The sequence below is a fragment of the Leptonotus elevatus genome, chromosome 19, assembly GCF_054856555.1.
Source record: "Leptonotus elevatus isolate MCC_2025b chromosome 19, RoL_Lele_1.0, whole genome shotgun sequence".
Classification (NCBI taxonomy): Eukaryota; Metazoa; Chordata; class Actinopteri; order Syngnathiformes; family Syngnathidae; genus Leptonotus; species Leptonotus elevatus.
Window position 1 is genome coordinate 8,856,616 of NC_141257.1, and position 18,649 is coordinate 8,875,264.

The 18,649-nt window shown below is 40.2% G+C and overlaps 1 protein-coding gene across 12 annotated transcripts in view; it reads right to left on the bottom strand.

Annotated features, from left to right (window-relative positions):
* LOC147157788 (CUB and sushi domain-containing protein 3-like) overlaps positions 1-18,649 on the bottom strand; it is a 321,354-nt gene that overhangs the window by 185,977 nt on the left and 116,728 nt on the right. For all 12 annotated transcript variants that reach the window (XM_086061991.1, XM_086061989.1, XM_086061992.1 and 9 more), the window contains one exon: positions 12,676-12,898. In XM_086061991.1, coding sequence (XP_085918117.1) covers positions 12,676-12,898 — 223 coding nt within the window. The remainder of the gene's footprint in view (positions 1-12,675; positions 12,899-18,649) is intronic.

Sequence of the window (18,649 nt, forward strand, 5' to 3'; positions counted from 1 at the left end):
AAAAGTATAAAGATGCCCATGCCCATGCTGCAATTGTGGTTTGAAACGTCCATTTTAGTGTCATGTTAGCCGTTTCCAGAGATCCTTCAGAAGCAAACTTGTCCTTGAGATTATGTCAGACAGAAGTTGGAACACGAATACTCGACAGAAGGAGGACGCTTAACTGTGAACAATTTCAGTTTGAGTGCGGGGTGATGGGAGAAGTGCTAGGAAAACCATAAACGAATAACTCCACATCGTGTGTTTGCATGATGAGGGTCCCACACCTTTGAAACTCATGGGTGCCCACTGCTGAAAGGGCTGAATACTGCAGATATAATAACTCCTCTCTGATTTTCTTCTAACTCTGCATATTTGCCATTCGGTCCCCCCAGCCCTGTCACTGTATAAAAACAACATTAACGCTAGTTTCTGCTGTTCCATATTTGCACTGAGTGGTTGCAAAAATATTTGTTAGGGGATTATTTTCTATTATTAAGGCACAAAGTGTGCTCTGTTTAGCCAAGGCAGTCAGGCCACATTCTGTCGTCTCGTTTTAATGTTTAAAAACACGATGCTGGCATCCGCTGCTGCATACTAATTGTAATAAACACACACACAAACACACACAATCAAGCGCTAGCATCCAAACAGACTTATTAGTGTGGGGCTAACAACGTTTTAAGAGTTTGGGGATAACAATGGTCATTACCAAGCACACACACCCACAAACCGCAAAAGAAGGCTATGGTCCAGTGAGGAAACACAGTCTATATAATGGTCAAGTGACAGACGGTGATTAATTGATACGTCAACAAAAGGCACTGTGTCCGTGTGTTAAGGTCACTACACGCTCTTTTTAATTGAATTCGTGTATTTGTGTCTGCGAGGATAATGGAGCGAAGCGCCGGAGCAGAGAGGAACACGTATTGTTCCCGCTCGGCTTTTTTTTCCGTTGGAACGTCCGCTCCATTGGTTGCCCGTGCCGTGGCAACGTTTCAACGTCATTAGGCCGCCGACACAAAATCTTTAAACAAGGCCGTCCTCGTAAATATGTGCGCACACCTGAGCGATTAACGATGCTTTAAGAGGGATGTTTTACTAAAAACTTCTCCCTGCTAATGAGGGCGGCATTAGGGAGTCTTAGGTTTTCCAGGATTTAGAAGCATTTGGTTGAAAAAGGAACTCACTGCAATTAGAAAAGAAACCAAGTTGCAAATCTGAATTATTGAAATATTTTGCTCACAGGACCACAATGCAGAGGTTTTATGGACATGTTGTGGGGGAAATAACGTATCCTAAAATCCCGTGTATAATATGCACCATGGATGGGTGAGCTTTGGGCACCATAGCGTCACTGATATGAGAAAAACTCATGCCCCTTTTTTTTTTTTATGTTTTTGGTGTGAAACTAAATGCAGACATCCCAAAAATCTAAAAATGAAAAAAATTGGAAAAAATGGAATTAAGTGTTTTCATATAGCGGTGATATGATGTACATAAGGCGCTATATAAAAAGCAGTCCATTTACCTTTTACAATTTATGTAAACAAAGACGTGAATCACAGAGAATTTTGTGATACACTGGCGATATTTTGTCATGGTTTACGAAAATATCACGCGATTATGCAAAAAATAATAATATCTTGTGGAAAAAAATGCAGCATATATATATGTGTGTGTGTGTGTGTGTGGGTGTGTGTGTGTGTGTGTGTGTGTGTGTGTATGTTTTGAGGATGAAACTGAATGCAGACATCCCCAAAACGTAAAAATAAGCAAATTGAAAAAAATATGGACATAAGTGTCCTTCACATAGCAGAGACGATATATAACATTAAGAATCAGTGAATTTATTTAACTCCATTTCACTTGCTGAGAAGGTGTTTATTTATCCTAACTGGACTAATAGTGGCACCGTGGCTATTTGTGGAAACAAAAACTAATTAGTCACAAAAATAAGCATCAATCAAACTCAGAGGATGACATGACGTCTTTAAGACGCTGAGATCAAATTAGCGTAAACTTCAAGGCAAAAACACAATAGCCCAGGTGTAGGCGGAGACAACCCGATTCTCTTTTAAAATGCCATATTGACAGAACAATTGCATTTTCTGTTCCGTTTGAATGACCACATCTGCCATGATTAAAAAGAAGCAAGGAAAACAACAGCAGGGAGGAACGAATATCAAACACAGAATGTTTGAGGTGGAGGTGCTGTGGTTGATTTTTGCTTTAGCAAAAGTACAAGGTACGTGTCCTCGGCTAACTCAAGCGTCCAAATCCAAAAGAACTGAACAGAACAGACGCATTGAATAGTCAAGATGGTGGACAGTAGAGGATGCCGCAAACCTTCCGTAAGATTGAGTCACCCCGTGTTTGTGAGTCACGCTCCGAGGAAAGAATTCCACGTCGACATAAATGCAAGAAAACCTTAGGGCTCAACGCGATTGTCTTTCAATAACGAGACAGGCGCGTCGATCCCTGCCTACGCGGCTCACAGCTAAACATCCAGTGGGAGGTCGGGTGGGCGTGAGGCTCAAGAAAAGAACGCCGAGCGAAACGCTGAATGGAGGAATAGCAAAAAGCATCTTCCCTATAAGAAAATGTGGAAATTTGTTTTTTCCAACCTTTTTTTTCAGCAATATTACAAAGTAACGGCGATAGAGAGGGCAACTGACACTTATTTGGCCTTAGAGGTTACCAGAGCAAGAACAGAAGCGTGAAGGTCCTGTGTGTGAGGGCATTCCATAGTGCCCCCAAACCCACCCAAACCCTGTTACATTGAAAGCAATTGTCACGTCGTACCGCGTCATCTTCAGCTGAATGACATTTTCAGTTTTCTCATTTTTGGTCCTTGTCGCTTGCTCATCCCTGTCCGATCCCCACCTGCAATTGTCAAAAGGCTCGCCAAACAGCCGTTCTCATCCCTCCAGTAAGGAGGGGGGGGGGTCGAGGTTAGCTCTGCGGCTCATCAAAGTGATCCCTCCCCAGGGAAAGGGCACGCCTGACACCTGGGTGACGACCCGCAAGGAGGTTGTGAGCGGCAAGAGGCTAATGGGCAGCTTGAGGGGATTACCAGTTTAGCCGCTGGGATTACTGGAACGCTACACACTCACACACAAATACACAAAAAGACACACTGGCGAGTGTATTTACCAGACTGGGAAAGTCATCCAAGACATTGGCTCACTGGCTCTCAGTGGCCTGCAATTCAAAACAATCCCGCTTAAGTCGACAAAAGCGCCAGGATCTGAGTCGGGTGCTTGTCATTACGACATTCTTGTCAGAGACGTAGAACTTGCACGACGAGGCTCCCAACAAGTGTTTGTTCGTTTCTCGCTCCATTATGTTAAGTCCCCGATACATATTTATGAAAAGTGGAACAGTGGGTACTTATCTTTGTCCTTCCGAAGGTACTGTGAAGACCGCGAAAAACTCTTAAGATCTGCCATTTATAATTCAGTGCCGAGGAACATTATGCACTTATTGTGTTATTAAAGAAACATAATTCCTAATTTCAGCCCTTTTGTTGGCTTTTCTTAGAATCAAAACCATTCACTGTAGCTCACATGCTTGCAGAAAAAATACAAGGAGCACAAATAACCCCGGTGTGAATCTCTTAAAAAATATTTTACTGCATTTACATTTAACATATTTTTTTCAACATCCCAAAAAAGTTGACTCACCACCTCTTGCCTGCACACAATTTTTATATCGCATTATACAATGGAGTTACCCGAAATACATTCTTAAAAAAATAAAAAATAAAAAAATAAAATAAAATAAAATAAAATAAAAAAAACGAAATACATTCTGGGGGTAGCTGCTGCTTTGGTCTTTTCGCTCACAAAATCTATCAGTGGCAGCCAAAATTAGTAGTAGCCCGCCACAGATACAGTAAGCAGTAAGTGTACATGTGACTACAGCTTTAATGTCTCAATTTGCGGCATCTGAAAATTCCGACATTACAGCTGAACACAAAACGAACAAAAGATGCAAAATTTTGGCCCCAAAAAATAGCCGATCAGATAAGTGGAAAGTCTAATAGCAACCTTTTTGTAAAGACTTTTTTGTTAGAACATTTTATGGTGCGGTCATCACAGTATAAACGAGGCTTTCATCAATCACTGAAAGGTGATTCTCCCCATTGTAAAAGCCAAGATTGATTCCGGCGAAGTTGTGGAACCAGAAGACGCCCAGACAATGGCAGCCAGGAGTCAATTTTTAATAAGCGTCAAAAAGGACGACATTGACACAACGGTAGATGTATTTTGACTCATTCATTGAATGCCACACGGTGTTCTTTTGAGATTACAATTGTAATCTGCGGCTGAAAGGAACGGGAGGCCGGTTATCGCCGGCGAATAAATGACGTTGACAAAATGAGTCGAAACAGACACGGTCGCCGAAGTAATATTCGAGAGGAGAGATGAAGGAGTCCATTACAGGTGCAGACAGAGACAGACTGTGCACAGGAAGATAGTAGATAATGGACAGCAAGTGATAAGCTCGACATACGCAATATATAAAGCACAGCTCAAATACTGTATCTCATTTTTACAGCAAAAGCCGGGAAATCCCTGACAGGAAACTGCATGCTCAAAGAATACGCTTCATGTGAAAAGCAATTTCCTAAATGGTTGTTAGCAGCTTTGAAACGTCCCGTGAAAGCTTTTTCCCGCCCCCCTTTAAATAAAGTCAGCTGCGCGCCAATTACAACATATCAACTGAAATGCTGATAGAGACAGCCAAATGTCCTGAGTTCAACTTGCAATAGTTTCAACATCCAATCACTGTTATTAAATGTATTATGGCCACTGTAGCATTATACTCATTTTGCATGTAATTGCATTGTGCAAAATAAGAAAGTACAAACGATATTGTGGCATATACATAATATTAGCATAGGTAGCAGCACCTGGGGATGGAGTTAAATTACGTACAATTAAATGGATTTTTAAATTTGAATTATTCTCTATATTAAATCAAATACATGAATCAGTGATCACTGTGTGACCATTGAAAAATATTAGTTAATCAGTAAGGAACTTTTTGAAATGCTTAAATATTTTTATTTTATTTTTTAAATCTGAATTTGATCCCTTGACAATTACTGTAATCAATAGAGAGATAAAAAAAAAAACTTGATTGTATTTCTGTAATTGAGTCATTAATATAGTGCATTCTGAATTACAGGCCCGTACAATATATTAGATACCTTTTCTTCAGGAATTCGTTTTAATCCAATTTTTTAAATCTAATTTGTACTGTTTATCTTTTTCACAAGGAAGATGCGGGACTGTTTTATTTTGGATATATTTAATCTAAATTATTATGATCACCAGAGATCAAAGTGTAAAAGTGTAAATGATTTTAAAGCTAGGTTAAAAATCATTTTTTCCCCCATACTTATTTTTAAAGCATTTTTATAATATTTTTTTTCCACAAAAAATCCTATTCCTGCGCTGTTCATTCGTTTATAGTAATTTTAATAAACTAATGTTTATTTCTTTACTTTGCTTTTAAATGTCTAAAATTCTTAATTTTTTTATTTTTTTATTTTACCATTTGCTTTTAAATGTCTTCAATTATTTTGTTTGTAATTGCCTTTGAATATGAAGCCATCTTATGTATGAAATATACACTATGTATACACTATACAGTATAAATAAAGCTGCCTTGCTTTTTTTTCTTTTGTTGGAGGTCATTTATTTACATTTAGTATTCACCAATTTTATTAAAAACATTTTATTTTAATTATCACATTATCAAAAGATAGCTAGCTTCTCTGATTGGCTGGGAAAGATCAGATGGTTCGCCTCAATTATAAAAAAATAAATAAAAAAAAGCATGATGCTGTTGTGGTCACCAAATATGGTTCCTTAATATCAATTGTGTATTCTTTACTTCTCGACAAATGAGTGATGTTGGTCAACAAATTGCCACAAAAAGTTATAATGGAAAAATAAAGCCGCCTCATATCACCTCTTCCATCTTCGTAATCGTATAGAAAACATTATGTGGATGTTAGAGCTTGCATACACAAACACAAAAGACTTTCACAACCAAACAAACACACACACACACACACACACACACACACACACACACACACACAAACCCGCGCACGCCTCTTACCCTCCCACAGGGCAGAACTGATGCGGCAGGAGATGAAATATGACAACCTTAGGGGTAAACACACCTCCATTGGAACTCTACACATGCACATTTAGTGCACAGCTACATACACACACCATTCATTCTCCCCTAAAATATATTTTAGCAACATCAAAAGTGTTTTCATGACCTTTGTATTTGTACGCTACAGTTCTCTGCGTTTATCCCTTTGAACATGCTTTTTTTATTTATTTTTCTCCATTGTACTGTGTTGCGTCTATGTGAGTGACCCCTGAATGTCCTCCTGCAGGAGAAAATAAGAGTGACTTATTGAGTGTAAAGTGGGCATTGCAGAAGATTACACGCAACAAAACAGGTCAGGACCGGAACGCACCAGACCAGCTTGGATGGCAACATGTGATACAAATGTGTTGTATTATTTAAGGCCAATATAATAAAATATACTTTTTTTTAAAAAAGCCACAAAATGGACTTATATTCTACCCACAATAGATGGCATGGACAAAAAATCTTCAGCAATTTAGTGTCACCCATCTGTCAAGGGTACCTGCTTCTAATTTGGGCTCGTTTTGGCAAATTCATGAGGAGGAGTTTTTCAAAGTACGAGCCCTGGAAATGGTACACATGAACCAAAATGGTCAACTTCCTAGTCAACTTTCCTTCCTGCAAACACTCACGCGGAGCATGGAGAAGACATTAAAGCCCCTTTCACACTGCACTTACCTGGGCACAGCGTGGCATTGTCAAACCTAGTCATTGTGTATGTGGTGAGGGGCGGGGTCCATGAAATGGAGTGTGTGGCAAGGAGATGTTTATCTCAACATCAAGGCACTTGAATTGAAAAAAAAAAAAACGTTTTATTAGATAGCGGTGGCGCCGTAACGTCAAACAAGACCTTCCAATAGGAGAGGGGCTGGCGGAGCAATTCTGTGTGATTTTAGCAGAGTTATTTACAGGTAAGAGCATGAGGAAAATGAGTTGGACAATTCAACAAAATATTTTAAGAGTTTATAGAACCGATTGTCCCTTGTATCGTCCCACAACATAAAAACAACTCAGCAAATTGTTTTGGAGCAAACATTTTGAAGAATTTTTTTTTTTGCGTGTGTTGTCTACAATGTGGTGCACTGTCACACGGAGTAAGTGCAGTGTGAAAAGGGCTTAGCACTGAAATAACCACGTAGTAAATGACCTGAGCTGGAGTCGATGCTTCTACTGCGTTCAGCTACAATGAAATGCAAAAATATGACAAAACCTTCCCTGTTTCATGCACTAATAAAGACAAATTGAGCAGCGCTATGATGGTAATAAAGGTGCAATTGTCTGTGTTCGTACCAGATCTCATTAGATTGCGGCAGTCGAATCCCCAAACAATGCAGACGCTTGAAATCAAAATAGGCCGCAAACATTATATTCCCATTAGCAGTCCATTGAGTGAAAATGCCCGTAGTAAATCTCACCAGACAAGCAGCCTAAACTCTGCTCACCCTTCTTCACCTCCTCCCCCCCCAAAAAAACTCTATTGTGTTGTTGTTTTTTTTACCCCCAAAATGGAGGTACAGCCACCGCAGCGCAATTGAAGACACAACATCACGACATCTTAACTTAGTAGGCAAGTGCAGCAACCTCCTCGCCCTCTCCCCTCTCCAACAATCTCATGTTTAGCCCCAAGTAACCTTGTCGTTCACCCCGCCGACCCAACTCAAGATGGATGCCCTACACTCCAGCATATATACCCTCGCATTGATTGGTTTTCTAAGGGCTTATAAGTTCCTTTGTTTTGTTTTTTTTCCTCATCTGACCTCAATTGTACTCCTCATTGCTTGGTGGATAGCATGTCATCATATTGAGTTCGCAGAGAGACTCACAGCGGCAATAATGAACTGACGACAAACAGAAGTTTGCTTCCAAAACCAAACGACACAGTTAAATCTACAAAATGCTTTCCCCGCAGTAAATTCTCAGGGTGAATTATTTATCTTTTCTTTTTTTTTTTCTTTTTCTTGTGGCGCTGACTAAAGTAAATGATGAATTATTTTTGCAAAGACGCTGACTTATCACACATAATCAGCAAACAACTTCAAGACGACTGTAAGACCGTAAACTAGGGGTGTGCACACTTTCTAAATATGTGGCAGCCACTTTGATATTTTTCACCACTTCATCATAAAACAACCCAATAGCGGTAGATCCAAACTATACTGTACTAAGCAATTATACAGGCAAAGAAGGGCTGGGGGAGGCATTGTTATATGGAGCTGATAAGATACATTTTGGGGTGGCCAGTGGAAAAATGTATTCCTCTCGTATGTGTTTAGGTTTGGGTGGAATAAAAATAAATAAATTGACGACTCATTGAAATAGTTATTTTGTGGCCCATTAGGACTGCTCAACTTCCTATCCCTGAGCTGATGTGTTACAGATGTTAACTTATATTTATCAGATCGCTAGATACATTTCCTCGATGTGTTTAATGGCCTCACCGACTTCCCCCGTCTGCTATGATACTGTCTTCCTCGTAAAAACGTTAATACTTCATTTGCCACTTCCGTGACTTTTCTTTACTCTTCTTCTTTGTATTTAGAAATGACATTTGGCAATATTATTTGCCTCCTCCATTTCTCACCAGCCGCGTCTAGCTGCAAACCCCTGCTTTATTGACTTAGCAATACGCTTGCCGCCTGTGTACGACACTCATATACCAAGACGCTGTAAACAAATTTCCAAAGATTCCAGCCTGAGACGCGGCGGATCGAAGCCAATCAGACGCCCAAACACAACAACCCCCTCGGTTTGCATTGAGGCCCCTGAGAGTAGACTCTAACGTATTGAGTTTGTTTGGCACAAAAATAAATATGGCCGGCGTTTAAAGCGTTCATGCACACGCACGCACACACACACGCATTGATGAAACATTCACACAAACATATGACATATGCCTTTTTACATAAAATACATGAAAAAAATACATGTGGGGAAATGAACAAGACATTTTGTGTTGCTGTTGTTTTAATAGGATGGAAGAATTTATAGCTGAATGTTCAAAGTTTTTTTTTGTGTGTGTTATTGTGTTTAAATGTCATTAAGTACATGTTCCTGCGTGCAAAAGATAAGCAGTTTTGCATTTTCTTTCCCTAATGTGAAATGAACTATGAACGGATTAAATTTTATTTATTTATTTTTGTCTCTCAAGTTACTGCACCTCACAGTACAAAAGTACAGTATAAAACTTATTTACTTACTAGTTTTCCCTTAAACAACAACTTTAAGCTACCCCAAGCAAGCCACTCTGTGCTGGGGCGTCCTTGTTAGCGTTTTTCAGCCCCAAAATCTCCCCAATGATCTTTTTTTTTTACCAACCGTAACAAAGTTATTTAGTATAGGTCACCAGTCAAATTGAAAAACAACCAGCAAGTTATACATAAAAAAACAAAAAGTCAGGGTAAGACGGGAGGGGGTATAAAAAAAAAAAGAAGAAGTGTGAAACTATGCAAATGTGTCAGGTTGAATTAACATGAAACATGAGAGGAAGCAGCGTCCCGTCCCGCCTGTCAAAATCCCGTGAGAGGCTCGTACTGTATGAGCAACTTTTCCCGGAGTTGCATGATGAATACATGCATGGCTAACTCGCCGTAACTTTTCCAACTTGCGCGCAAAAATCCGCCCATAAACAAACATAACGAAGCTGAATTGCCACGTCCTTGAATCAGTGTTTTCTCATTCAAAGTGGCTGAATGTTGTCGTGCTGTGTGTGGGCCAAGCAGACTTTTCGCACAAAACCAGCGGCTGTCAGCGGGCCAACTTGGAACATGCTCGATGGAACATGCGGCACGAGCGAGGTGCCCTTTAATTAATTATGAAAACTTGTAATTAGAACAAATTGTTGCCATTGAAGTAGTTAACTCATAAATAGAGCGCTGATTAGGATTGTTGGAGTGTGTCTATGAAGTATGAACAAAACTTAAACACATCTTTGGCTTGTTTAATGAATATTTGCAATGGATTCATGTCAGAACATACTAAGATACTAAGTAGAGTAGAAATGGCACGTGAAGGCTGAAAAGGCTGCATAAAAAACATAGAAGCATGTGGGATCATTTGGAATGATATTGAATGGCATGGAATGGGCTGGATATGTTGCAATGGTTTTGATTGGTCGATATACGTGGAAACTGGAGGTGAATATGTAAATATTTGGGGCTTTTGGCTGCACATGTTGAAGTTGGAATAGATGGAATCTGTCATTTAATGTTGAGGGAGGAGTGAATAATGTAGAATATGTCCTAATATGGTAATATTTGGGGTTAAAAAAACAACAACGGAATTTTTGTTTGTTGAAAATCATTCATAAGGTGAATTGATTCGAAGCAGAATGATTTATATTTCAAATGGGAACTTTATGAATTTGATGTTTTGAATGCACCAAAGGAAATGAATGGTAAATAATTATTGGTGGTAATTTGGCCTCAATTGGAAAGAATGGGGAATTTATAGGTGAAATTTTTTTGAATTATGGGGAAACTGTGTTTATTTTTATTTTTGTATATATATAGAAGCTCTCATGGCATGATTTTGTTTGAATATGTTGAAATTGGAATTATAGGAATCGAATGAATTATGTGGAAGAAAAAGCGCGTCAAAAAAATGGAAGGTATAAAAAGTAGGAATAAGAGCCGTCACACAATGGATCTGTCCATCATTTTCTATTGTTGTGATTCTCCTCAATCGGGTCACAGGTTAGCCAGAGCCGAACCCAGCAGAGCTTGGGTGCACCTTGGACTGGTTGCCAACAAATCACAATACTGGCTTTCAATTGCAAACGATTTATGTTTGTACCTTTGACCCTAACCTTAACCCTATTTATTTAAGATACATACCTAAATAATTAGCAAGGGTTTAAGATTGTTATTGCTGTTGTTGCCTTGGTTTTAAGATCACAATTCACATTGGATGCAATGTGGAAACAAAATGCAAAGGATAAAAATGCTCTTTTGTGTCAAAGAGAACAAACAAGTGCAAAAGTAACAATTTCCAACACTCACAAGTATTGTGCAATAAAAATGCAGATGGCATTTGTTATTGCTTTGGCTGCAAGTTTGATGTACTGCCAAGAGCTTATTACCAGCCACCGTGTCTATGAGCCAGAGGCAGAGCTGCACTGTATTTGTTTACAGATTACAGTGCAAGGCAGGTTACACTTCATACACAAACACAATGTACCATTACACCCTAAGTAAAAACTTGTTGTTTGATGCCTTTACTTATAGTAGTCAACTTCAATTGACGCTTACCTATTTGAGCTTGTGAGCAAGAGGTGATTGTATATGCATTAACTTTAGCGATAACTTTCTTGCTGATTCAGTCCAACTTTTCTACTAAACTGTGTATGCGTAAGCGACACGGAGAGAAGATTATGACATTACATTTTGGGCAAATGTTTTCTCAATGTGTTTGTTCATTTAAAAAATGACATTTCAGAGTGGGAATTAAATTGCTTTTGTTTTGTTTTCTGCTTTTTCGCTCTCTCTCAAAGCTCACATTAGACACTTCATTAAGTGACCAATTAAGCCCGGAAGAAATCATACGTACAGCGAAATGCAGACTGACTTCACATTCGAGCTGTGAAGGCAATGTGGAAAAATACCAGTCAATTTACTTGCAGTCGTTTGCTACGTTGAGCAGGCAAATGCGAGTCAACCCGGGACGTCTTTTACTTTTGCTTTCCTTTTAACTGCTTTATCTCCTCCCTGGGTATCACAAAACCTAATCCCGCGTTCATCGTTTCTTTTCTGGCGCCTTCACACGGCATTTGAACAATAAACGCATCTTTGTTTGAGAATGCTGATTGTGTCGGATGCCAGCCAAAGCGTCCCATGGTGGGAGGACTGCTTTCCAGCAACTATCAGGAGGACTCATTTGCATCTTTTGATGACCCAAATCGCTTCCCCTCATCTAGGAATCGCGCCTTGCCTAATCTCATTAAATAAATCGGACCTTTGCGTGAACCCTGTAGACTGCAGATTCTGCTGACTCATGTTGACAATGCAACCCCAGACCTAATTCCCGAGGCGGTGACGCACAGGTGTTTGCGTAACTTGGAGAAACAACTTTGTACCCCCCCCCCCCAAAAAAAAAAGTCCTAGATTAAGTTCTGATATACATTCGTAGCTTTTAACGTTGGCGTAACCTGCCAATGAACTTGGCGAGGTTTGTGAAGCACAATTCTTTGCATCTTCCGGGTCACAACGCTGGAATCGGCACTCTTTTGCTGGGTGGAGCTGTTCTATTTACGGAGCCTCCGCCTTCCTGGCTATGTTGGCGCTTTAGTGTGTCAGGTTTTGTTTTAAGTTAAGCAATGCTTTGGGCCAATCCTGATATAGAAGCCATAAGATGGTGGCAAAGCATTTAAAACAGAGAGGATCATAAAGCATCAACAACTATATTATAAGTTAAATCATTCAACAACAAAAAATATTATTTTCTTCACTCTATATGGAATTGTATGCAGGGAGATAAAAAAAAAAAAAAAACTTGAAACATGAATAATGGTTAACTTACCTGGTCCTGAAGTTGGCCGGGTGCGGGTGTCCGTCGTATAAGGACAAAAAGTCGTATTCCTCTTCGATAGCAAACGACAAGAAGATGAGCTGGATGCGACTGCCTTCCTCCCCGACGATGACCCAGGTGCAGTTAGCCCCGTTGGGGTAGCCGTAGGGGAACCCCGGCGACTCCACGCTGCCGTTTCGGCCCTTCAGGGTGCCGCCGCAAGTGTAGATAAAACCTGCAAGAAAAATCAGAAGAAAACGTTTGTTTACCGCCAGTTAATTGAAAGATGTTAAAACTGGAAACATAAAAGAGATTTTGTATTTAGACAAATGTGCAAGAAAAGGCTGGCGTACACCACAAAATAAATCTATTGTAGTACATTTTACATAAATGTAGTGGTTAAGTCTGTGGTTCAACAAAATCTTGTGTTTTTGATCCAAGTAATTTGCTTTGAGCTTTAGTATTGTGGGACACATGTTTTTCATTGGAAAAACAAAAAGTATTCAGATGGATTTAGGTTTGGTTGAAAAGATAAATCATCTCACCAAATTTGGAGATTCAAATGATTGTTTGTTTGTTTTAACAGACTGACCTGAGAAACTACAAAAGAATGGTAAAAAGAAAAAAAAATGCTGATAATGTAAATGCTATCTCCAAAAGTTGTTCTTTTTTTTTGGGCAGAAAAACTACAAAAAACTACTTGCCATGGTGTTTTGATTAAACAAAACAACAATGCTCAAACGTTGGAGACACATGCTTTTCAATGTGAATGATTTCTGAACATTCACTTTAAAACAACACAAACATATTGCCTTTAAAGAAAAAACGTTTTCAAGAACTAACTAAAAAAAAACTAAAACAAAACATGTGAACAGTGGTGAAGGTTGACCTTTTTCATGGCGAATCCATTAAGCTTTAACAAAATGGTCTACCCACATTAGACAACATAGACAAAAATAGACATATTGAATACCTGCTTTCAATTGGGACTCATTCAGACTAATTCTATAGTTCATTTTCATCAGGACACACGCGCTTGCAAACATTGGTGACTTTTGGAGCGTGTTGAGCCCCCCACCCAAAAACACCATGCAGTCATCCGAAGAAAAATAAACAAGGCCCCTTGCACCGTCTGCTCCTAATAACATCGAAAAGTGGTCAGCAGCGGCCTTTCCTCGTCTTTTCCCCTCGTTGTGTTTAACGTAACGCTCTGACGGATTCGCTGACAAGTCCATCAGGGCTTCATCTGAACTTAATAGATTAGAGGATGTCTTGGTCCGAGATGAAGTGGAGTCATTAAATCGGATCGGCGGGTGAAAAGGGGACAGACGGACTGCAGAGCAAACAGAGAAAAGGAACGTTTTTTCACCCCCCCCCGCCCCCACCCCCCCTTTCACCCCATCTCGACGTTAGTCACCGTGCCAGAAAGTGAGGGGGGGAAAAAAAAGATGATTTAAAAGTCATCGCTCAGAGCGAGGAGAGGTGGGTGGCGGCAAAGGAGTGAGGGAGGGTGGGAGGGAGGATGCTGCGTGAAACAAGATGGAAAAATATAGAACAGAAGCCACAGAGAGAGAGAAAGAGAGAGAATGAAGAGTACACAGGGGTAAAAGAGATTTCTAATTATGCTGACTGCCAGACCGAAACTGACAGCCATCCTCAACACACACACACACACACACACACACACACACACACACACACACACACACACACACACACACACACACACACACACACACACACACACACACACACACACACACACACACACACAAACAGTGCAAACCAAAATAAAAGACGCACACAAGCACAGCTACAAATAACCGCACAGTTTATAATCATACCCGGTCGTCCTCGACTGTTTAAACCCATCAATCATCACGTCATTTCTTCATTCCGCCATCGCTAACCTCCATCGACCTCATTTTGTACCCCCGACCACACCACATTAACCCCCCCCCCCCCCCCCCCACCACCAAAATAAATAAATACAAAATCAATGTTAACAGCCGTCGTGACCCATGTGGCACGGGCAAGCGGTGCCGTAACTCAACTCACATCAACACAAATTTTTTTTATAATTAATTTAAAAATATTGTTTATTTTTTTAACTGGTATCTGCATAAAGAAGTTACAAAATACAAAATGTTTTCTTGCCGAGTTAAAAACAAACACACCTTTCTTGATTGTCTAAAAGATAACTGCAAAGTGTGTCCAAACTAGTTTTGTCGAGAGGATTTACAGAAAGACACTAATTGGCAAACTGTCAAAAAGTCACGGAAGGAATTGGCCAGGTGCAAATATATTCAACAGTGCTAATGAGGATGCTGGAAAAGAGCTTGCTCGCTCAGCAAAGGAAAAAAAATGGATGAAAAGCAGCTTTAAAGACTCGCTGGTTAATGAATGGGATTTCATTACTTGTCCACGGTAAGAAATTCATCTGGAATACCGTACTGGGGCCCATTTCACAAAGCAGGTTTAGTGAGAACCCTGAGTCAATAAACCCTGAAATGTGGAGGCAACTGAAACCAGAGAAAAAGAGGCAACTTTAGCCCGTTTCATAGAAAGAGGTCATTTAAGATCTCGGTCAGTTACCGTAGTAACAGAGCAAATTAACCTAACCTGGTCGGTAGCAGGTTTATCACAATGAACATCGAGTTTTTCCCTGTGCCCGCCTCCTTTCAGCCACACACGACATTTCATTTCCTCATTCATTCAGTCCGCTGTGGCGAGTTTTTGCGTAAATACGCCAATAGTCCATAGCGTAAAGTCCCCTTTTGTCACAAACATGGCATGTCCTTTTGACAATGACCCTATTGATGAAGGTGGCGCGTTATTGCGCAAGGAATTTAATATTCGTCGTGAGATTGTTATCAGACCGTGCAAAGATATGCTGGCATTTCCGGACAGTTATCTTTTTGAGCGGTACCGTTTCACCATCACAGTCCATCACTTGCATACGCAACTCAATCCGTCCTTACATTTGCAACATTAGCAGCCGTAGTCATGCGATCACATCACAGCATATATTGCGTGTTGCGCTCATATGCTCGCATTAAGACTTCCAGTTGAGAGGGGTAAAGAATTACCCGTTGCCATGGTGACTCATCCAAGTTTTAGTGTGGTGGTAACCCCAGGTGAAACTAACTCAAATCAGCTGTCCTGGAAGCGAAAACGCAGCGTTTCCTATCTCAGTGTATGTCAACTCGCTGTTGTTTTGTTGTATTCATTGTTTTCCTTTCGGACACATTGCATCCAAAAAAAAGGGCAGACGGGTAGAAAGAAGCCATGGCTTTATTAGTAACCCGTCCCCATTGATTCTTACTAAACGCACCAGTCATATACATTGAGTCGTTCAGGGTTAGTCTCAGTGTTTGTTGAAGTTGCTTCGTGAAATGGACCCTTGTACAGTTAAAAAAGCCTTGACAAAAATGTTTAAATGGTGAGTGTATGATTCAAAACATACCTGACTCTAAAGCAAGTGACTTTCAGCGTGGGTCGCCTTGAGATTGCAGTGAAAAGTGAATCAGCGGGTGAGCTGGCAGAGGCGGTAAGTAAGGAGATTTATTTCCAGCATTTCCATTATGGTAGACTACAGTCTTATATGCCACTTTATCATAAATAAATGGGATTGGACCTTTTCCTCCAAAACAACCATTGGGGCTCTCATACATGAGTAATACTGAATAGTACGAATGACTCCAACTGTGACATTTCTTGTGGAGTGAAGAAAGTATCTATCTTGCAAATATATGCTTTATCCATCCATTTTACAAACCCATCTTTAAATCTCGTAAATGTGTTATGTTTTAATCAGAGAAACTCAATTATAATTTCATTTTCTTTCAAATCTAAAAGGTACAACAATTTAGATACGCATACTGTACATACTTTGAATTTGTCCATTGTTAAGCACATACCAGTGCAAAAAAAATATATCTGTATTTAAAACAGAACAAATATAAAAAGTCATTGTCTGTGCTATATGCTTTCCAGTTATCCATGTTGTCCCGGTAACAAAATAAATGTTACGGCGAGATGAAGAGAACGCGCTAAGCCCGTCACAATGCGTACACAGCCGGCAGGGAAATCAATTACACGGCCTGTCATTTTCCACAAGGGGAGAAGAATCCTGTGATCAATACGCTCATTTGGTGATGAAGCCAAACCTTTTGTTCAACCGCCGGTCATACCCAATACATTCTCGTTGTCCTGCTTCTCTGTTTGTCCGTCTCTTTCATCTACCGTGCAGCTTCACTTTAAGGGTCTATTCTGTCTAATCTAGCACTTTCTGATCTGTGATAAAGAAATAGCTTTTACCCAGTGGGGCAACTGACCAATCAAGTCACGCCACACAGGTAACACTGTCCTGTCGTGTTTCTAATTGGAGCAAACTCCAGCGGTTGAATTCATGGATGCAGTCTCAATTTAAAGCTCTCTATGTCCGTGGGGTGTTTTTTAAGACAGACCAAAAGCAACAGAGACAGTCAAAGGCCAAAAACGGAGGTATCGGCAAACGTGGAACCGAACGCGTTTGAAACGTGCCCCTGGGGCTTGTCACTGAGCGCCCGTCAAACCAAGAATTAGACTGCTCCCGTCAAACTCGTGGTCTAGACTATACCCTGGAGTGGTGCAGGCTAAATAAGGGAAATGCCTAGAGAGAGCGAGACAGAGGGAACACACCGGGCTGAAAATCAATTTCTAGGGCTGTCAGTCACTAGCAGGGGAAAGGGGATGTGAATAAAAATGAGGGGCATGGGTGGGGGGTTAAAACAATAGATGGGATTGTGGTAAAAAGTAGATTGATGCAGCAAAGTTGAAATTGAGAATCAGGACTGCAATCGTGTCGGAGAGAGAAGGAAATGTCACCGGCAAATACACGGCAGACATGTTATAAGCAAAATCGATACAGTGGGAAAAATATAAAATTCTAAATCGGACCTAAATTTTGGTAGCGAAATGTCACAACTGTGTTGAGATGGTATCTTTGATGCATTCTGTGCTCGGCATTCCGACTTACTAATAATATTTAAAATGTTAAATATACTATTTATACAAGTACAATATAAATGTTTGCTTCATGCTTTGAATTAGGATGAATAGCCCCATCTGGTGGACAAATATAATCCCATAGTAGTTCATCTCAATTCTGCCCAATTCTTCTCACGGCAGGCCTCATTTGCGTATTATCCAGCCATTCTGTCTAATTCCACATTGTCGTATTGAAAAGATATCCTAATAGAGTCAAATTACCGTTTAGGGCTAATGAGCACCAGGCGCAAAAATCGCTAACGCGCTCACTATTTGAATAATAATAAGCCATAATGTGCACTTTTATCAGCATGCTGGCCTTGCCGGTAATAGCAGCTAAATGCTTAAGTTTGGCAAACAACTTTTTTTTTTTTTTAAATGTGCTTTCGTTTAAAGTGGGTCAGCTACTTTTGGTCAAGCATATTTCTGAGGGATTGCTCGTGGTGTTCAAGGAGAGCCCAGCGATGGTATAGAGGAGGGGAATTGTACAGAACTCGAGTATTTGATTGACTTCATCGGTCAAACATCTATAAAGCTGCGCGGCCAAACAAGGAAGTGACAAGTGCACTAAAGCGTTAGTGATTGGCAGCAGGAGGGAGTAATGAGATGCTGATAAGCGTCATCTGAAGGGGGCGCTATTGATTACTCGAGTGTCATCGACGCTAACCCCGCTAATGAGACCCGAAGTGCAAAAAACAACACAGTGACAAGTCTCTTTTGTTTTGTTCTGTAGGTAAGACGTTGCGAGCTTGTTACTGGGGAAACTCGCGAGAAGGTATGTCGCCATGGTAACATTTGACCTATTATGCGGGAAAACGGTGGATCCTGTGTTGTGGACCGAGTTTTGGTTACGTAATTAATGTAATGTTTGTCACTTTAAAAGAGACGATCTTCTAAAACTGCTGAAAAACATACACAAATCATAATTTTGGATAATTTTACCGTTTAATAATCC